The following is a 22,578-nucleotide window of genomic DNA, read 5'->3' on the forward strand; positions in this document are numbered from 1 at the left end:
CAAGTCAGTGTTTTTATCCTCCCAGACAGCTCTGGTACCCGGATTTGTCGATTCCGGAGGAATGAAAGGCTTGGTGAGCACTAGGACGGACTCGAACCCCCGATAGATCACGCAGACACAGCTGAACCTCTTAACTACTGCGCTACTACCCGCCTCATATTCACATTTATCTATTTATTTATTTAAATAAATACTTGTGTATACTTCCTAAAAATTCACCTTTAAGGTCTATCATTGCATCGGGAACGAATTCACACATTAAAGCAATGCTAAGAAGACTGCTGTCGAGAATGAAACAAGCAGAAATCGAGGAATTTCCAAGAATCGAGGGGAAAAAACCGATATTTACGATATACATGGATTTTTTGCGATGGGAAATTCTGGACTAATTACATCAACAAAAAGAGAGTGCACTGCACGAAAAAAAGGACCGATTTTCAGAACAGAAAGACATAGTGGCAATTAAACACCTTTTGCAGTTGTTGCCATGGGGAAATACGGCGAAAGTAAAGGTATGAGCACCTGATCGAGCGGCGCACCCAGAGAGAATCTTTAGATTAGTGGCGAAATTGTGTTGTTGGTGAGGGAAGAGAAGTTGGAACCTCGGGAACGAAAAAAAAACATCCAAACGAGGATGAACCAAATGAGGATGTAATCAAATAAACAACAAGCTACGAGAAATTTTCTCAAAAAATAGCATCCAGAAAGTCCCAGTGATAAATTTTTCAACGAATTAGCGATCCGTAGATGTATGGAATAGGAATTTCTTGGTTATACATATAATGTAGATTCTATGTATGTCTTTTCCCGGAAGTGGTTAAAACGTCATTCCCAGACATTTCCGGTGTTCCATAAATCCCAGTAACGGATTAGACATCATATACTCAATTATTCGTAAAGAACAAGAAGAGAAAAAGAAGTCCGCTGTACTTTTTCACAAGATTTCTGGAATATTTACATAAAGACAAGAAAAAAATCTACAAAAGTGAATGTAAAATGTAGTTATATAAAAAATCCATTAAGGTATTAATATTAAAAAGCCTCTAGAAGTGAAAGGAAAATGAAGTTATGTAAAAATCTATTAATGTAGTGATGTAAAAAAATCAATAAAAGTCGGAGTAAAATATGATAATATAAAACATCTATGTATGTAGCAAGATAAAAGAACTTATAAGAGTGAAATAAAAGAAAAATAAAGTAAAATATAGTTATGTAAAATACATGTAGTAATATATATGTAGAAATATTAAAAAGTCTATAAAAGTAAAAACCTAAAGAAGCGAGAAAATTGAGGACATAAGAAGTTTCCCCCGTATAAGTCCCAGTGGTAAATTTTAGCAGAATTTAGCGATGGTAACGAAACTTCGAAATTTACGGATACCGAAGAAAAATCATACAACTTCTCGTACAACTAAAATTAGGTCCAGAGGTATTCTTTTTTTTCACAAGACTGCTTCAATAATTAGATAAACGTAAAAAAATATAAATTGGAAGAAAAACATGAAAAATTTTCTCCGAAAAATTCCCGTTGATGAATTTTAGCAGAATTAATGAATGCAACTGAACTTCTAAAGTTAAGAATATTGAGGAAAATGAGGGGGTTTCCGTACAATTGATGTTTTTAAGAATCCAGATGAGAACAAAATCCTCCAGCTAACATTTTTCTCGTTACTGCCTACTAGTTATCCAAGCAATTACTCGACGAATTCAATCTGTACATGGTAATTTCAAACGAGTTAAGCGTTTAAGAAGTTTGTATACTGCCTAGCTAAACTTCGGCTTCAATGGCTACGCCGTTTCCTTAGTGGATTTGAAAATTGCAGCTTTGAACAGCGTCGAAACAGCGAAATAGCAATTTAAGAAGTTAATGATATCCTGAATTTAACGTTGCACTAGAGTCGACAGAGCTGCAATTACAGTACTCTTATGAAGGAGTCGCGAAAAGTCTAGGATAAAAATAATAGTTTAAAAAAATTAATTAACTAATTAATAATAATAATCACCTTGATCACCTTGACTCCCGTTGATCTTCGAACTGGTCGAGCGGGCCTCAGTAATTCTTCCATTAATAATAATAATAATAATAATAATAATAATAATAATAATAATAATAATAATAATAATAATAATAATAATAATAATAATAATAATAATAATAATAATAATAATAATAATAATAATAATAATAATAATAATAATAATAATAATAATAATAATAATAATAATAATAATAGTAATAATAGTATTAATAATAATAGTAATAATAATAATAATAATAATAATAATAATAATAGTAATAATAATAATAATAATAGTAATAATAGTATTAATAATAATAGTAATAATAATAATAATAATAATAATAATAATAATAATAATAATAATAGTAATAATAGTATTAATAATAATAGTAATAGTAATAATAATAATAATAATAATAATAATAATAATAATAATAATAATAGTAATAATAATAATAATAACAATAATAATAATAATAATAATAATAATAATAATAATAATAATAATAGTAATAATAATAACAATAATAATAATAATAATAATAATAATAATAATAGTAATAATAATAATAATAATAATAATAATAATAATAATAATAATAATAATAATAATAATAATAATAATAATAATAATAATAATAATAATAATAATAATAATAATAATAATAATAATAATAATAGACCTCTAAAATACTAAGAAAGGATGCCGAGGAAATTGCAAATGATAGGATACTGGACAAAAACTGAGGAGAGACGTATGTACGTGTGTATGTACCTTGGTCCACAATCTATTCCATGACTCCATAGTTTGGTGCACGTTTTTATCTACAGTAATCTTATGTTATCATTGTAATTATATTTGATTTTTGATAAAATATTCTAGAATATAGATGTGAACGAAAATAATAATAAAAAAAATGATATGATAAAAATAATAATGAAATAATAATAACAAAAATAATAAAAATAGAAGTATAAGAGTAGAAAAAGCTTCCAACATAAGATGTGAGAAACGAGAAGAAAACATATGAAAAAAATAAACTATAGGAAGTAATCTACAGTAATCTTATGTTATCACTGTAGCTATAGTTGATTTTTGATAAAAATTCTAGAATATAGATGTAAAAGAAAGAAATAATAAAATAATAATAAAAAAATAAAATAACAATAATAATAAAATAATAATTGAAATAATAAAAATAGAAGTATAAGAGTAGAAAAAGCGTCCAACATAAGATGTGAGAAACGAGAAGAAAACATATGAAAAAAATAAACTATAGGAAGTAATCTACAGTAATCTTATGTTATCACTGTAGCTATAGTTGATTTTTGATAAAAATTCTAGAATATAGATGTAAAAGAAAGAAATAATAAAATAATAATAAAAAAGTAAAATAATAATAATAAAATAATAATTGAAATAATAAAAATAGAAGTATAAAAGTAGAAAAAGTGTCCAACACAAGATGTGAGAAACGAAAAAGAAACATATGAAAAAAATAAAATACAAGAATAAAATAGAAATAAAAGAATATAGAAGTAAATTAAGTTGACTTAATCGGTGGCGGATGTTAAGGCGAAATTTTATGTCTCAACCGAACTGCCTGTCAACGACAAATGTGCTCAGATCTTCCTTTATAGAAGTAAATAAAAAAAAAGAAAAAAAAAGAAAAAATGATAGTAAAAAATAAAAATAGTAAAAATAGAAATATAAAAATAGATAAAGCGTCCCACGTAATTCTTTACTTATTTATTTGTCTACTTATTTTTCACTATCCATATGCAGTGAACTATTTATAATGGTAAATCTAACACTATGGGATTTAAAAAAAAACAAAAACTGAAAATTAATAAAAAAAAACCTTTTTGAACTTTTGACACTTTTGCTACACATAATTAATCAAAATGATTCGTAATCAAAAATAAATTAATAAAAGCTTGTCCTATATATATATATATATATATATATATATATATATATATATATATATATATATATATATATATATATATATATATATATGAAGGATCTTGCTCGGTATTCCTCTGCAATTTGCCATTCCTTATTTATGAAGTTGAATTTTGTTTAAATCACATATAAAATTAATGAAAATTACTTATATAAGTTAATGAAAATAAATAAAAAAATTAATATATAAATATAAAATAGTTCCTTGGTCAGTAATGCAATAATTTAGGGGATTTAGATGTTTTTCAATAATTTTAATAATTTTCAAAACGACGTAAATAAAAATAAAATTATATATAACATTTTGAAAATAGTTTTTTTTTGTTTCTAGGCGCAAGCTTTTGTCCCTATATGGATTTTTAAAGTTGAAAGAAAAAATCCAACGCTCACGAATTATTTCTCATCCCAAAAAAGTTCTGAAATGTGTTTTTTTGAAAGGACAACAAGAATTCATAGATAATCAACAATTTGTTTTCCATGTTTTTATTTCTTCCATGTACTCGGAGTTATAACATCGTTACATTATTATTTATTTTACTGTAATATCTGGGTCAGTTGAGTGTGGTAAGGTTCAATTATTTTGCGTTGACCTTCAATTGGTTTGGAACTCATCACTGAATTCTGTACCCATTGTACAAGATATTTCCAAGGTCATAATTTTACCGTTGAGAGAGATATGGAATTTTCAGGTGGTGCAACCACGTGATCGTGAAATCATGTTGCGATCAAAAAGTTCCGAAACATTCACATAAAATGTTCTACTTTTGTGTGTTTTCGAAAGGGATATCGAATCTTATACCATAATTTTACGAATAGCACAAAATGTTTAAAAAAAAACAAATACATTATTTAGAAATAATCATGATTAATAAGAAATATGCATAATTTAGAGAAATCCAGGAAGTTCTATTGATCCAAGAAAGTAATATTGCTCTTTTTTTATCGAAAAATCTCTATTTTTAGGCCACCACCTATGAATATGTCCGCACACTTTTTCCAACCAACATTATGGGACCTTATCCTATAGCAGTTAAAGGCATCACTCCACAAATCTGAGGTGGTACGGATTTCAGATGGAGTATTCGTATACGGCATAGTATATTATGGATTCCGTCCAATTCTTCCTAATTGCCGTGAAAAAAAAAACGGCCTAGAAAATACGGTGCGTGCACACAGCTGGCGCGCTCCAATCGAACTCCTCGTAGAAAATAGCGCGCCGGAACGCCCGAAGCCGTATCTTCCGGGCCGTTTTTTACGGTAATTAGGAAGAAATGGAGGGAATCACCCCCTCTCATTAATCTACGATCCCTTATACGAATACTCCACCTGAAATCCGCACCACCTCAGATTCGTGGAGTGATGCCTTTACTTGAAGGAGGCCCAGGAGAGCATGCAAAGGACCAGGAGTCTTCTACCTGTTGGAATTCAGATGTTATGCCTACCTCAATTAATTAGAAGCCTCTTATTTAAGGCTTCTACGATAATTTAAATTTATTATCAAATTTATCATTAATATTTTAATAATATAATTAATTATTGTTAACTACAATTATTATTAATATTGCTCATTGTTATTAACTTGTATTATTGATAAATTATATTATTTAATATTATACAAATTATTGTTATTTATTTATATATTATATTTATATTATTTTATTTGTATTTATATTTATTTATTTATTTAATTTACTACATATTATTCAATTAATTACTTGAATTTATTATTAATTTATCATTCCAATTTCTTAGAACCACTACTCACTTATTCCCCACCACGCCCTATACAATGACTTGTAGGTGTCAGCGTTTTTATTCACCTAGACAAGTACAGATTTATTGACCTGATCATCGATTTCATTGACCGATTGATCGATGAAACGATTGATTAACTCTAGGTCGATACCGAACCATTTACAGTGCAGTCGCAGCTCCTTGAACCTCTTACACACTCCTCCAAACCCTTTCCTATGGTGAAAAAAAACGGTTATAATAAAATCTATTTCCTTCTTCTTCTGCACCTTTCTAAATATTTAGTTTGAGCTCCTATTTTTCTTTATTTTTTTTATTCTGATTTCATTTCCTTTTTTAAATCGCATTTTCGTTCCCTTTCTTTAGAACTACGGCATAAATGCTACTTGTTAGCCGAAAAGACTCGATATCGAAAATTTCCCAGGAACGTTCCGATTGCCTTTGCAGATCGATGCCTACACCAAAAGTGCAGGTTCTAAAGTTCGCTTTAATAGCTCCTAATTTTTTTTACACAAGTACAAATAAATCAAATGAGGTATGTACGCAAAAATGTGTCGTTCTTTCCTGTTTTACACAACATATAGGATTTTAATTTTAATTTAATTTCAATTTAATTTTCTTTTCATTTTAATTTTAATTTAATTTAAATTTGATTTTCACAACATATAAATTTATGATTCAAAATAATTTCAGACGATGTAGGACCTATTATATTTTTATTCATACATAAATGCGGTCAGCAACCAACGCTAATTGCCTCACGCCGGGTCACGGTGACTCATGTGATGTTGAATAAATTTCACAGGAATGTAAATTTGTCATCAATTTGCAATTTATTGGTTTCTATTAATTAAGGCTGTTTCTATTAATTAATCAATTCTTTAGCGCAGGCGTAACATAATCAGAGAGACGCAGCTGCTGCGACTGCACGGTCGGTTAGGAACCGAATCGGACCTTCCATGCGTCTGACATCGACAAATTGTTACCGAACTGGACTGGAAGGATAAAACACTGACCTTTTGCATCGGATAGCCCCGCAATTCATCCGCACAGGCTAGACACGTGTTCGAAATCCTCGAATGATTTTGAATTGAAGTGAACGCGTTGGCTCATCCTAACCGTAATTATTAAAGACTTCGTCCCACAAATCTGGCGTGGTATGGATTCCCGTTGGAGTATAGCTATATCGAGTAGTAGATTATGATTACAAGGCTGGTTCCGCTCATCTCTCCCTACATGACTGTAAACAGACGGTTTCGAAACGCGATTTCTTACCACGTCCCCTATTGCCACCCTTGTGCCCCGCCCATGCCTGCGATTCGTCGAATGAAATAAATTGCCTATCGAGGCGTCTGTGTGGAATCGAGGGCGGGAGCGGGGCGCAGCAGAGAACGTTGTGAGGAACCGCATTCCGAAGCTGTTTGTTTACAATGATACAGGAAGAGATGAGTGGAACCACTTCTGTATACATAATCTACGACTCCATATAGGTATACTCCAATGAATCCACAGATTCTCCAGATTCATGAGGTGATGCCTTTAACTCCACACGCTTTATCCCTTATCCTTTAATTGATCCCTTGCAGGGCAAAATGTCTTAATTCCCAATTTGTTGTTACTCATTAGCAGTTTCGATAGATTTACCCACTCTGTACACGCTAAAAAAACACTTTTTTTGAAAATTTTCGGAAAAAATAAGGATGATTGTGCAGACGATATTCTTTTAAAATAATAATGTACGTAAAAAGAGTGTAAAGTCGAAAAGTCTTCAGGACCTTTTCAAATCACAAAATCCAGACCATTTATTTCCTATTTAATCCTAATGCAGGCGTCGTGTGAGGCGGCGCCAAGCGGTGAGTGGAATTCACAGCACTCAGGATAAGGGACCCATCCATCTGTACGTGGTCATGTGGATAAAGTAGATGAAATATCTGGCGTTAATCAATCCGCATGCGTCACCACATTCACTTCAATACAGAATCGTTCGAGGTTTACGTGTCTGTATTCCTAGACAGATATCTTATAACAATCTGTTGACACCGAAGCGATAAAAGGTTTGGTTGGCACTGGGGCGGTTTCAAACCATCGATTGATCGTACAGGCGTTGCGGAACCTCCAACCGACTCCACTACCCTTCTCCCACACGTAGACATGTACGTAAATACCAGTACATAAATAAATAATCAAATGGATAAATATATTCAGAATTTTCTCTGTGATCGACCCTAGGATGTAGTTGCATGGATAAAAACATTTCCACCAGGTATAGCGATACCTATCACACTTCACGGACGTAACCGTTCACCCTGTAGAACTGGTTGGATTCGCACGAATTACTTGGTTAATCGGATAACCGCTAACTACCAAACAATACTCGCTAACAACTTGTCGGAGAACATATTTGAAAGAGATCAAGGTCATAATATTTTACGAATCGGAAAATTTTTGCAGTTTGAATAATGAATTCATTTAAAAATCCTTCTTTTACATGCAAAGCCTATCAGGCGTTTCCAGCAAAACTGTATAATCGTTGCGGAACACGTAAAAACTCCGTGAGTCCAACGATCAGTCCGTAAAATTCGAAAGTAAAGTAAAATTCGAAATTCAAACTGAAATTTGACGTGCGTGCGAAATTCTCAGTTCCTTTGGGTTGGAAAAAAATAAATAACATTTCGTTTTTTTGTGAACGCTTTTGTGAATAGAACATTTTCTGAGCAAATAAGAGAAGTCTACACAAATTAATTTGAGCGAGAAGAAAATTAGGTATTAGTCTAATGTCACCGCCGGCAATGGCCAGGGAATACTCTGGATTAATTCAGAAGATGTAATTTTTAGCAAACCACTAGCCTTCGAAACGAAACACAGTTCGTTATTTTTAGAAAAAAAAATTGAAAATAAAGTATAAGAAATAAAAAAGAAATTTATAAATTAAAGAAATAAATAATAAATATATAGAAAATAAAAATAAAAAATTTGAAGATTGGAAATTTTGAAATTAAATTTGGAATAGAAATCGAACCAGAAAACCATCTGCGAAAAAAATTATAGTAAATAAATAAATAAATAAAGATAAACATTGAATAATCAAAAATATAAAATAAAAATTAAAAAATTAAAAAATTAGAAATTTTCAAATTAAATTTGGAGTGAAAATCGAACCAAAAAACCATCTACGAAAAAAGAATCTTTCCTTGAATCCCTGATATCTGAATTAATAAAAAGTTATCTTAACCTCGTCCGTATAAGAACGAGGTAGAAATCTCATTTTGTTCGTCATAATTTCTCTTATCTAAGTGAAGTGAACAATGTTTTTGTAATACGAAACACAAAAACCGCGGCTGCAAAAATAAATTGCAAAAAGCGTTTGATAAGCGGGTACATAGTCCACCGTAATTGTGCGATTTTTCGATGGAAAACACAAAAACAACCATAAAATGGTGACTTTGCGCTTCCCAATTCGATAAAAGTGTAGGTGATCCATTGGTGGCGTGATCGACTTGAAGAAGTAGAAATAGATCAATTAAGAAGAAGCCCAGGATTCTGTTCCCCCTGAGCGCCGAACGAGATAAAAGGAAGAGAAATCGGATGAAAAAAATGTGTAAGGCGCATTTTTTCAGGGGCTTTTTTTCAGTGCTTTTTTCTTCTTTTTTTTCTTTCTTCTTAGAAACCATCCACGTCCAATCCATCGAACTCGAGGATTGATTTCACTCTTAGCTTTTTGATCAGGGAAACAGTGATGGTAAGCATGGAGATTTTTCGAATCCGAGCTCATAAGGACGTAAAATTATTGAGAACCGTAAATATGTAATGAACAAGCGCTTTTTAAAGCCACAGAAATTTCACCGACGTTCTCAGAAGTTAAGAGTTTGAAATTTTTAAAAATAAGTGAAATAAACAAGAGTGGACTGTAATAAAAAAAAATGGTCCTATTAATGAGAGGAAAAATCAGAGTCGGAAAAATGTCAAATAAATGTAACGGGGATGAACTTATTATTAACAGAAAAAAAACATCAGAGTCGAAAAAATATCAAAATATCAAATGAATATAACAAATATATAATATCAACATATTAAAAACTTAATTCAAAAAATAATATAAAAATAAAAACATAATATAAAAATAAACAATTAAATAATATTTCTGCATTCTGTCCTTGTGACAGTCAAAAGTTCTTTTCTTTAGGTTCTCTTCCCATCAACAAAGAACCGTAAAGAGGTTTCCTATGCGTATGGATTTTTTTTAAAGAAGACAAGAACATTTTTTTAATTTTAAAATAAAGTCAAAATGCGTTTACGAAGGCGGCGATGAAGATCACGAAAAAAAGATCAATGATGAACAATGAAAATCAGAAACGTTATAGGCAGGGTCAAGCGTGTGTTGAGAATTTCTCAACAGGGGGTCGTAAGAGGGGGTCGGAAAATTAAGAAAAAATTTAAGTAGGGGTTGGAAAATCAGAAAAAATGAAAGGAGCAAAGAGAAAAGGAAGACGGGGTTGTCGTTTTCAAACAAACACATATTAAGGTGTACAAAATGAAGAGTAATTTAGGTATGCGACATTCAGCAGAAAAACAGGAGTGAAAACTGCTTCTTTTCAGACGTAGTGCTGAAAATTGAAGGATGATCAGCAGTGAATGGCATGTTTTTATCGCATATCAGAAGATATTCACAACTGAAACGTATTCTAAGGATTTTTTTCAGGTCCCGATATCTGCGACTAAAAAATGGAAGAGTTGTCTCAAAGAAGAAAAAACGTCATTGATGCATATTCAGTACTTGAGTTCTGTTTAATATAAAAATAAATGATATAGAATAAATAATTTTTTTAATATTGGAATAAACGATTGAAGAAGACTTGCGGTTGCAGTTGAGGAAGACTATTCTAGCATAAAAAGTTAGGATAAAAAGAGGGTACACAAACCAAAAAATGATTTTTAAAAAATTTATTCTTCATAATTCTGGTTGGATGGCTCAACGAGATGTCGTGCTGTTTTCGTTGAGACGATCAGGGATCAATCCCTGCCAACGCGCTCATTTTGCACTTGGCGTAAAAGAATTTAAAGAGCACGTTTCTCATCCTACAGTGACGAACGTCTTACTTTCAGTCGAAAAAGCAATTCTGATGCTGCTACTGAGCGAAAAAAGACATCTATAGGTGTAATTAGGGTTAAAATTAGTACAAAGTGGGCTCCACGAGTTTCTGAATATCTACGTTCAAAGTGAATTTTGTGCAATAAAGCTGGCTGCGATCTGTAGAGAGAGATTTCTCCTATATTTCTACAAAGTTTGGTGCCTCTAGCTTTCCTAATCTTTTTGAAACCTAGTTGAGAAAAATCCCAATTTTTGCCTCAAATTTTCGAGTTTTTCTCAACTAGCTTTTGAGAAAACCAAACACTTGCAGAGAAATTTGCAGTCAAGGGTTTTCCTTGATGCTCTATCCAAATATGGAGTATATTTTTTTTCTATATTTTATACTTATATTTTATATTTTTTTATATTTTACAAATATGGAGTATAGTATCCAATATTTAAAGATTTTCAAAGGTAAAGTGATTTTAAAAGAGAAAACTCCTTAAGACCACAGCGCTCAGAATTATGGATTCTGGATCAGTGGATAAAACATAATTTTTCGAAAAAAGAAAGTGCATTCAGGGGAAAAAAAATTAATGAACCAACCCCATGAAGGAAGAAGTGTAGAAGAAGTCGTTTCATTGTTGTTATGCCGTTTTCCTGTTCATTCCCATCTTCACATCTGCTATCGGAGTCGGATTTGATGATGTCCATTCTATGGCGTTAGGATCGTTCCGTAGTGTTTTCCGCACGGTGCACCAGCGTAGTGTTTACGAGCACTCACTCCACACAATTCGCCGTACTATGTACCGCGACGGGAAATTACGTAACGTAGTCGTCGAAACGAACAATGCTGTGCCGTGCCTGACTGCCTGCCTGGCTGGCTGGTCACGCGGCCCACAAGGGACGGAGACGGTTCGTTATCATCTGCGCCAACGCACAAAAGATTCCATCCACATTCCTTCCGTGAATGTCCGTGATCTGACTGAACAACAACAATTCGTTCACAATTCGAACATTCACGATTTATCGATGTGAATGTGTATGTGATTTCTGGCCCTGGAACGACATAGAACACAGAACACCGCCGTGATCTTTGTCAATTCACGTCTCGTCGCCCTATTTCCCCACATATTTGTTATGTATTCGAATTGTTGATCGATATCCTGGTGTTTGATGGTCGGTGCAATCGAAACCGTGTCTTCCTTTCATTCTCTAGACGCTTTAGACACTTTTCTGGAAAGCTTAGACGCTTTTCTGGAAAAGCTCTGAAAAAGCTTTAGACGCTTTTCTTCTTTCTTTTTTTTTCTTTTCTTCTTTCACCATTTATTTCCCTTATTTTGTAGATGAAACATCTAGAATTCCAGAAAAGAAATGAGGAGTTGTACTTAAAAACGTTCGTTAAAAATGCATTTTTTTCCGTCAAAAAATAGGAAAAAGATTTGAAAAGAAAAAAGAAAGAAAAGACTCGTCCTTTTGTTAATGGTGTTTGTGATTAAAGTTAATCTTTACTTGTTTATGTTGTCCTCCTTGTTACCTTGTTTATTCTACTGATCGTACCGATGTCATACGGTTTTTCATTTGTCGTACGGATGATAAATGCCGCATCTTCCCTACGAAAAAAAAACCTGAGATTTTTCAATACTCACAATTTCTGGACGTTTAGAATTTTTTGAACGATACGAATACACCTAGAGCTTTAAATTGGATATTTGCATATCTTTCTTTTCTCCCAACTTTGATTTTTCCTATTCTGGAATTCGCGACGTGTTCTGTTATGGGTGGTACTGAAGGGTAATCAGTGAATCAACGCAAATCTCTACATGAAGCTGTCCACTTATTTTTAGTAGATTCTGTAGTAGAAAAGTAGGTAAATTAGTAGAAAAAGTTCTGTAGGTAAGGCGATGTGTTAAGGAGAGCATGCCGCCTGCCATGGCCATGAATCCGCGGGAAAAGCTTTGCAGTGGATTGCAGGATCCGAGGCGGTTCCGCTCACCTCTCCAAATTAAAAAAAACCGATTAGGAATTACTTCCTATGAGAAAAGGAAAAGATTACTTCCTATGAGGTACGTTAGAACGATCCTCTAGGCACACGATCCGGTCCCCCAGCAACTGGTTCATCGGTTTCACTTGAATAGGCCGACGAAAAACCCCAATTGATTTTCGACCGCTCGCACGTGGATGCGTCGCGTACACAACGATGGCGTGTGATTGCAGATGAAATTGTCTTAAAAAAAACGGGGTCTTCTGGATTCTCTTGTCTATAAACCGAACTTTACGCTTTCGCTGTGCGTTCAGTACCATGTCAAGAACAGGAGGGTACGCTGCCTTTAATAGTGAGTGCGGTTAATTTTTCGTTAAATATACATAGTAAATGTAAATCAATATATTTCCGACTATAAATAAATAGAATAAAGTGAATAAATGGTGAAATAAATAAACATGGAAGTATTTAGGAAATATAACGGCAACAACGGAAGTGTATTCGTTGATTCTGTTAATATTTGAGAAGTTTTGCCAGAAAAAGGCTCTTAACTTCTATTCTATAGATATATGTCAAGAATACACATAACTGTTTGCAGTTCGAGCTGTTGTGAAGAACGGGAATGGGTCGTTTAAGAAATTCCCGGAAAAAGTTCCATCCACGTATGTAGGAATGTAAACATTTTTGTTAAAGGCATCAACCCACCTGAGGTGGCACGGATTTCAGGTGGAGTATTCGTATACGGGATCGTGGATTATGGAGAGGGGGGTCCATTTCTTCCTAATTGCCGTAAAAAAACGGCCGGAAGATACGGCTTCGAGCGTTCCGGTGCGCTATTTTCTACAACGAATTCGATTGGAGCGCGCCAGCCTTGTGCACGCAACGCATCTTCCGGGACGATTTGGAAGAAATGGACGGTATCACTCCCGTCTCCATAATCTACGATCCCGTATACGAATACTTCTCCTGAAATACCGTACCACCTCAGATTCGTGGGGTGATGTCTTTAACTTCAAATCTGGCAATTTCGTCAATTTGTGAAGACAATGAAAATTCCGATCACACATATGACGTAGAGTACCAGTTTGCTCTAAATAACCTCCTGATTATATTATTATTTTTAATATACTTATTTATTTATTATTAATTATTATTATTTTGATTACTTTTAATATAATAAATATTTCGTTCAACTTTGAGAAATAGCACAAATTTTATAAACACCTCTTCATCTACTACGGAGATACATATATCCGCTGAATATGTCAATTCCAGGATTGTGGAGATGTGTAGCTAGCTGACTGAACTTGTTTGTAAAATCCATCTGTTTTTAGGTCAAATATTTGTCAATACCAAATTCTGGAAGCTAATTTGAAATTAGTGGCTCGAAGGTGCCTTCGAATGGTAATCCCCGAAGTCTAATTTTGTCTATACCCGTCGATTCTAACTGCTTCCAGGGGATTAATTCGTGAAAAACCGATTTTGGGCCAAAAGTTAATGACGGCGCTAAATGCCAAGTATATAAATTGAATTAAGATGCGATTATTATTATTATTTATTCATTATTAAAATATGTTACGATTAAAAGATAAATGCATTTCTCACCAGTAATTTCACAAAATTGATGTCTTCATACGAACGGATGAGTTCGTCAGGAGCCCAGGACGAACGGATCGGGGATCTCAAGCGGATAAGGACGTGCTCGGTGGTGGGATGTTTTGGATTTCATGATAATAAAAATCAAGTTATATGCAAATGTATGCAAACAAAAAAAAAATAAGCCAAAAAAACACTTTCGCGTTTCTCAACAGATCTTCCAGATTAATTTCTCTTAACTGCGCTCAAAAACGATCCAGAATGATCAAATTTTATTATTATTATAATAGTCATATTCAAAAACCAATCAAGCTATTCTTGGGTCTACTGCCTTTTTGGAAAAAAACGGGAACGAAATCACAATTTTTAATAATAAATAAATATATAAATAAATACAATAATAAATAAATAAATAAATCTTTAATAATAATGTTTATCCAGCACAGAGTGGGTAAAAATCTTTCACTAATATATCACTCAACTCAGGTGAAAATACCAAATCAAAGTAGTAGGAGAAGGAGGATCGAAAACTGAGGGAGACAGTTGAAGAATTTTTGAATTTGAATTGAAATTTTGAAGAATAAAATTTGGAGAATTTTATCTCTAAATGTAGGAATTGCGGAAATTTTTTTTTCTGTGTTCAATTCTTTGCACCGATAGCTAGCGCCTAGATGATAGAAAGATTTTGAAGAGTAGTGAAAAAGCACTTGTAAATGTAGGAATCATAAATGTCTCAGGAGTCCCCACAAGTCTCAGTTTACGCAACGAAGCAACTCTTAACGCGTGATAAAATGAAAGCACCTTATGTATGTAAATTAGTGAATAAAATTCCCTATATGAAGCTCTTTAAACCGACCAAATAAAGGCAATCGACCTTCTGTTTAGCGAAATAACCGAAAATTACCCTGAACGCTTACTTTAATTACATTTTTTTCCCATTTTCCATACATCACAGGGAATGTGGCACGAAAACGAGAATTTACGTACGTGCTATAGTTATGCACACTGGTAACTGGTAACTTTTATGTTAGCTTAGGCGATGTTTGCGCAGTCCATTCCGAAAAGTAGTATGTTTTTCGATTGGCGTAAACTTCTGGAGAGCTACGCGGTCGGATAACAAGGGAACGTACTCGAACTACACTCTGTGTTACTCTCCCGAATGTCCTCGTCATTGACGAGTGAATTCCGGAAAAAAAACCCCTCACCCACACAGCGATCTGGATGGACTGCCAGCCAGCTTAGACTTATTAAGCCTAAGCTTAGACCTAAATTACCTTAGCCGAGCCCACCTCTCTACAGATTGCGTGTTTTCCGCCCGGTATGGGTAAAATTGTGAAACTCGTGCACATTTCCTTCAGAAAACCGGGGGAAAAAAAGTTAGAAGTCTAAAAGAAAGACGAAGGAGGAATGAATTAAAGGAAAGGTGGGTATACTCGTCATCGATTTCAAAATTTCGAATTAAATATCCAGTAATAACTTCGAAAAAGTAAGGGAGATATAGAAAACTGCTTTATCCATAGGATAATCTATATTTTAAAGCAATGAAAGTATGTGGGGACAGAAAATGTGTTGCCCAGAAACAGAGGAAAAAACGAAGATGATCCAGAGAGTAAGAAACCGTTAGAACGAGAAAATTAGGAGGAGTAAGGAGAAAAACGACAAAATTACTAGGAGAATTAGGAAGAGGAAAACAAAAAAAATGAAAAACAAATGAAATTATGTGGATGAGAACAATGAAAAATATAAAATAAAGTAATAAAATAAAAATCGTAGGAGGCTTTGCATTGCCCTACAGAACTCAGCAAAACCAAAAAAAAAAGTAGCAGCTACAGCTTGTCACCAACACTCACTGAACTAATTCCAGTCTTTGTGGATGAAACTAGCTGGATTCCCAAAGGAGTAAATTCACTGCTGCATTAGGAGTTTTTTTTTTCCCCCGAAATCGCATGGAAACTGGATGAGTGCGGAAAGCTAAGCGAACTCGTTAATTATGCACATTGGCGCTGACATTTTCGATGCAAATTTCTCCTCAAATTGGGAGTTACAGCGAGGAAAAACCGTGAACAAATAGCAGCTGGAAATGTCTTTGGATGAAAGTGAATTTCATGAAGAAAGCTAGGAGAAAACTAGAAGAAAGAAAGCTAGAAGAAAAGAAAAGGGAAAGAGGAAAGAAAAAGAGAAAACCCCCACTCCAACCCTTCAAACCTCTTCGTTCCCTCAGTTATTCCCTCATTTGCATTGTGCAGATATTAATATATATGTAAATAAATATAAAAATAAACATATGAAAAAATAACAAATAAATATAATAAATGCAAATATAAAATTATAAAATAAAAAAGCAATAAAAAATAAAATAGAATAATTAAAAAAATACAAATATAAAATATATCTCCAGCTGAACACTATATATCATCGTCTAAATGTGAAGGAATGTAAATAATATATAATATACATTAGAAGATATAATATATGATGTAAAAGTAAGAATATAAATGAAAAATAAAATATAAATATTAAAAAATAAGATATAAAATCAAAATAAAACAATAAAATATATAAGGAAATAAAAATATAAAGAAATAAAAATAAAATATAGACTAGAATTTGTATTCATTAGTCTCCACAACCATGAACTCGACGTCACCTCCTGAGGATAATGGCATTGTGTCAAGATTAGGTGCCAAACAAACCTCAAAACAAATAAAGTGAGCCTGATTCATGTTGAGGATGGAAATATGGCTTAGTTATGAAGTTCTGTGAATATTTTTTTGGTCAAAAACCCGTTGCCTGGACGTTGAGGGACCACCCACGCATTACTCTGTGTACATAGGGAAAGGGAAAAGAGAAAAACGAGAAAAAAACAAAAGAAAAGAAAAACAATTTTAGGTAATTTTGTGGCTATCGAATGCGTTGAATTAGCATTGAAATGCTGAAAACTGCATGCTTGTGCTAACGCAATGATGTCAGTTGATGATGCAAACATCGGTTTTTCTTAACGATGTTCCAAGAAACGGCTAGCAAATCCAGCGCTGCTGCTGCTCTAACTTTAACCATGCAAGTTAATCACCTTCCTGAGTGTTCTATAGAGCAAATGCATAGTTCTTGGGCATTGATTCCTGATCATTTTGCCAAAATTTCCTGAGAAAAGCTTGAAAAAAGGAAAAAAATAAGAGGCTTGAAAAAGATAGAAAAAAACCTGCAAAAAGAAGAAAATCCACTATCTCTCGTGCCTAATAAATCCACAAAAGGAACAATTAAATGCTAATCTAACGACCATGTACAATGAATTCTTATCTCATCCACGAATGATCTAGAAGATTCTTTTATAGCAGTGGAAAATCGGTGAGATTTTCTGCAGATTCCAGCGCAGCCGTGAGTCCTCTTATGATTTTTAGGATTTTAAGATTGAAATTTTTCGAGATACTGTGTGAGTCCACAAGTCTACGATGAATTCTTGTTCAAAAATATTTTATCTTTGAGGACAAATTTTAGTGAAATTGAACAATTATTGAAATTAAAATTGAACAATTTGCAAATTTTAGTGAAAAGTTATAGCAATATCAAAAATTCATCATTTAGAAACCACTAAGCTAATAATAATTCAGAATTCCAAATCTAAATGTGTTCAGTACCACCAGATGCACCCCAAAGACATCACAGAACAGAATTGTCCCTGGATATCTGAGTTCTGAGCCCGGCTACAGGTCCGCTTCCTTCTTATCCGTGCCGTCTTACCATGAAAAGAAACCGTGGGCGGTGTGCCAACATCTCCTCAACTAAAATGGAATTGACACATGCGATGTAGTGAGGAGATGGGGTGATTTCTGGTGGTGAGTGCATCTTACTCGGAGATTTAATGTCTGGATAGAAAAAAGAGAACTAAACGAGCCACGATAAGAAACATTAAAGGCATCACCCCACGAATCTGGGCTGGTGGGTTACGCCTATAAGCAGTCGTAGATTATGGAGACGGGGGTGATTCCGTTCATTTCTTCCTAATTGTCGTGGAAAAACGGCCCTGAAGATACGACTTCGAGCGTTCCGGCGCGCTATTTTCCACGAGTTCGATTGGAGCGCGCCGGCCCTCGCATCCTCCGGGCCGTTTTTTACAGCAATTAGGAAGAAATGAACGAGATCACCCTTCTCAAAGTCAGATGCTGGACTACAGTACATTTGAAGTGCAGCCTTTTCCTTGTCGAGGAGAGAACAGAGTTGGAGTAAGGAAAATCCATGATAATTAGAAGAAAAAAAACGTTCAGCTGTCGGGAAGAGAAGATCAAAGTCCTCAAGTACCTCAAAATATCACTTTGTATAATAATGAGCTTTATTCTGTCACCTGTGTGTGTCAACGAGATTTCAGAAAGCAGGCGAGACGAGCGCAAAGGCGACAGATAGACGTTGTTGACGTCACGAGGCAATAAAATGTGGTTTAGTGGGTCCCACCACAGCGTTGAATTGCTGTGCAGACGCCACTAAACGGTAAAATGAGATGATAGGGGTTTCTCCATGTCGAATTGGTGGGACAGCGGCGCTAGAAATTAGGATCAGCTTGGGTTATTGATGTACCCGCAGGGATAATTCCACAATAATTCCAAGCGACTTTGTCAAAAAGTAGACGAGACGTTTTGAACTGCTTCAAAGCCGTCACAACTGTATTCGTACTTTATTTTTAATCTTCCATAAGCCTACTCTCCAGTCTATTACCGTAATAATTTTTGCCAGGTTTTTTCTTCAAAAATTAGGCACATGCAAACAGACAGCCGCTTAAAGGCATCATCCCACGAATCTGGGGTGGTACGGATTTCCGGTGGAGTATTCGTTTGCGGGATCGATCGTAGATTATGGAGAGGGGGTGGTGATTCCGTCCATTTCTTCCTAATTGCCGTAAAAAATGGTCCGGAAAAAACACCTTCGCGCATTCTTACGAGTTCGATTGGAGCGCGCCAGCCTTGTGAACGCGTCGCATCTTCCGGGCCGTCACAGGCCCCCCCCCCCTCTTTTTTTTTTCCCTCATTTTAAATTTTTCCCCCCAAATCAATTCCCTCCCAAAAAAAAAAAATTTGTGGGGGTGTTTTTTTAAAAAATAGTTAGGAGTTTATGTGATCCGACGTAGACAACATATACTACTGTACCTACTGTATGCAATGTATTATGACAGACTAATCACTACTACTAAATGAGGAGAAAATGCAAAGAATCTCAACCGACACAAAAACTCGCAGATGATCAAAAGCGGATCGATTTGCATGGATAACACAGCTGAACCTTTGTGTACAATTGAAACATTTCCATAGAGATTCAACAATTGATTGACGCCTACTGTGGTGACGGATTCGAGGCGTCGGAACTCAAGCAGAACATAATCTGTCATGACAGTCGGACCGGCGAGATAGCACACGTTATCCAGGAGTGTCACCAGGTATGCCATGGCTATCGGGAAAATAGCAACAGGTGGTGAATTTTGTGGAATTTCGGTGTGATGATTTCAAATTTTCTTACCCCCAGTGCAATAAAGAACATCTGGCTCAGAAAAAAGAAATTTTAAGTTGGTATGGTAAGGAAAAAAGGGAAAAAAAGGAAAGCGAAAAGGAATCCGATACCGAATACAAGCTCAGGATGAGGAAGAGGTTCAACCGTGAGCACAAGATAGATAGATACACTGGCAGAGAAAAAAAGCGGCCGATAAGTGGTCGGAGAGCATCAAGTGCGATGGAATTACAAATATATCTTACAAAAATAGAAATAATATCACAAATAACATTATGATATAAATTATATCAACAATAACGTAATATCAGGAGTAGACAGCATGGTGAAACAAAAAAACAACACGGAAGAAAACTGATGAAAAAATAAACAAATGTATAGAAATAAAATAAACAAATTGAATAAACAAAGGAAAATAAAATACCTTACGAATGAAATAAGTAATAATAATAATAAAACTGATTGTTCGAAACGATTATTTATTTAAAACTTCAAAAAAAAATTGATTTGTTTAAAACTAATTTCGTGTTTTCATGTTGGTCATGATTTACAGTTTTCGTTAGCCATGATTTTCTTTTCATGACTAACTTTTCGTTATTCATGAAAAGAAAAGAAAGGAAAATCATGACTAACGAAAACTGCCCCCAGGCAATTAATGCCCAGAAGCATTGTACAGGAATAAGCAATCTAACTAACTAAAAATGCCACCACTTGGATTTTTTCCGGATCAATTTTTTTCAGTTTAGTTTTCCACGCTACACAGGTTCGTGCTCAAAAAATCGTACATAGTGTTAAGATCCATAGATATCCGAATATCGGACAGACTGTAGAAAATCTCTAGGATCGCTCTTTTCTTTATGTTGATACGCGATTGAATCCACATGAGATCCGCACGTGGTCACACATGCACTACTTGTCAAAAAATACTCGGAATTTCCTTGTTTTCATACTGACCTCATAAAGAAATATCCGAAACCAAAATACTTGACCTAAAAAGCCCTAAAAGGCTTAAAAACACGCCAAGCTTTTCATACATATCCAGACTTCCACGGACGGTAGGTAGCAAGAAGCTTTAAGGCCAGTACATTCCAATAATGGCTGTGTTCCTCATCTGAATGAAAAAGAAAAAAACTCAGAAAAAAAGAATATTTGAGAGCTTGGCACGAAAAATGTACCTTTTTTAAGGAAAAAAATTGATTCCAAAAGAAATAAGAAATTTGAATATGTGGGACGTTAGAATAAGGGAATGAATGAGAATTCGTAGAGGTAAGCGATCGGTACTTGAAAAAATCTATGCCCCCAGTCATAACGTTTCTATTCCGGTCCCATCCCCTCTTCTTCTGGGAAGTGGACCTTAGAGGATTGATATTTGAGATTTCAAATGACAGATTTTAGAACTAGTTACAGAATTATAGAGTTTTCTGGAACTCCATGAATGTATTGTCCACGATCCACCGTCCTTGAATCTTGACATATTGAATACGTAGCTTTTTATTGATTTCTGTTTGAACTGTAGCCAAGATTAGTATTGATCTTTACGGATGTAGTTACAAAGAATTTCTTTTCTAAAGGATTTTACCCTACCAAAATCTCAAAATCGGTCAGGATTTTGGAATTTTCCTCGAGAAAATGAAATAACATAGCGTCTTCTTGTGATAGCTTGGGAATCTGAGCACATGGAATCGCTGTAGAAGAGGTATAGAGGCGGCGAAAACAACAAAAGAAGAGCTATACACACATACATAAAACAACCACGCTAATTCATTTTCACATGGAATGCGACACAACTTTTCGGAAGGGAAGAAAAAAACACTACAAGAGCTCTGCACTACAAGTGAGCTCCTGATAGCTTCGAATATACCTCATCCTACATTTATTGCTGCACTCTTCTATACTTATATTATGAGGGAAGTTACCCAAATGTTTTTTTTTCTAAATTGCTGTCGTCCAGCTCAACAACAAAGCGCCGATAACCCCGGATCAAATCCAAATTATAGGTCAAATTGCCCAGAAGGATCATTGGATCCTTGACAGCAGCTCTCCGTCTCGTCACACTGAACTACCACGCCTCGGATCACATGGAACACCGATGACCGGATGGATTCTGTCAGAGTTACATATTGCTGTAGATCAAGAAGTTTGCCACAGCTATGCTCAAGGACAAGGACGGGGACTCAATGAGGAAGATACTAGCGCAGCTCCAGAACGTTGAGAAGATGATCAAGGATGGTTTTTCCAAACATCACATCGAGGAAAAAGTAGAAAAGGAAAAAAATTGTAGGATAAAACTACTTCAAAACAGGATATACTGTCAGACAATGTAATAAAGGATTAAGGATAAATTTCTGTCGTTAGTCAGTCCGCTTGGGATCCGCCACCACGTTCACTTCAATCCACTTCAATCCAGAATCGTTCCAGGTCCACGAACGTGTAACTCGCCAACACAATGACTTATGGGGGCTAGCCGACGGGTCAAGTCAGTGTTTTTATCCTCCCAGGCAAGTCTGGTACCAATTTATCGACTCCGGAGGGATGAAAGGTTTGGTGAGCACTAGAGCGGATTCGAACCTCCGGTCGAATATGCTGGAACTACGGCGGATCCTCTTACCGACTGCACTACCCGTAATGAGATGGGCGGAAGTAATCGAAGCAGATATACGAGAATAGAAATAATAAGAAGTTAAAATATCAAAAAAAA

General features: G+C 34.5%; 3 protein-coding genes across 3 annotated transcripts in view; 1 reads left to right on the plus strand and 2 right to left on the minus strand.

Annotated features, from left to right (window-relative positions):
• Positions 1–11,524, minus strand: part of RB195_007904 (uncharacterized protein) — a gene marked incomplete at both ends in the record, with an annotated part of 42,327 nt that extends 30,803 nt beyond the window's left edge. Inside the window, one exon of the mRNA XM_064181785.1 lies at positions 11,417–11,524. Within this exon, the coding sequence (XP_064038546.1) occupies positions 11,417–11,524 (108 nt within the window). The remainder of the gene's footprint in view (positions 1–11,416) is intronic.
• Positions 1,983–6,787, minus strand: RB195_007905 (uncharacterized protein; the record flags this gene model as incomplete). Its single annotated transcript, XM_064181787.1, has 2 exons — positions 1,983–2,706; positions 6,759–6,787. The coding sequence occupies 2 exons, from the start codon at positions 6,785–6,787 to the stop codon at positions 1,983–1,985; spliced, it is 753 nt and encodes a 250-aa protein (XP_064038548.1).
• A 10,127-nt stretch (positions 11,525–21,651) lies between the features above and the next one.
• RB195_007906 (uncharacterized protein) lies at positions 21,652–22,092 on the plus strand (the record flags this gene model as incomplete). The annotated part of the gene is made up of 2 exons (XM_064181788.1): positions 21,652–21,714; positions 21,832–22,092. The coding sequence occupies 2 exons, from the start codon at positions 21,652–21,654 to the stop codon at positions 22,090–22,092; spliced, it is 324 nt and encodes a 107-aa protein (XP_064038549.1).
• Positions 22,093–22,578: the final 486 nt, after the last annotated feature.

The sequence above is a fragment of the Necator americanus genome, chromosome I (genome assembly GCF_031761385.1).
Source record: "Necator americanus strain Aroian chromosome I, whole genome shotgun sequence".
Taxonomy (NCBI): domain Eukaryota; kingdom Metazoa; phylum Nematoda; class Chromadorea; order Rhabditida; family Ancylostomatidae; genus Necator; species Necator americanus.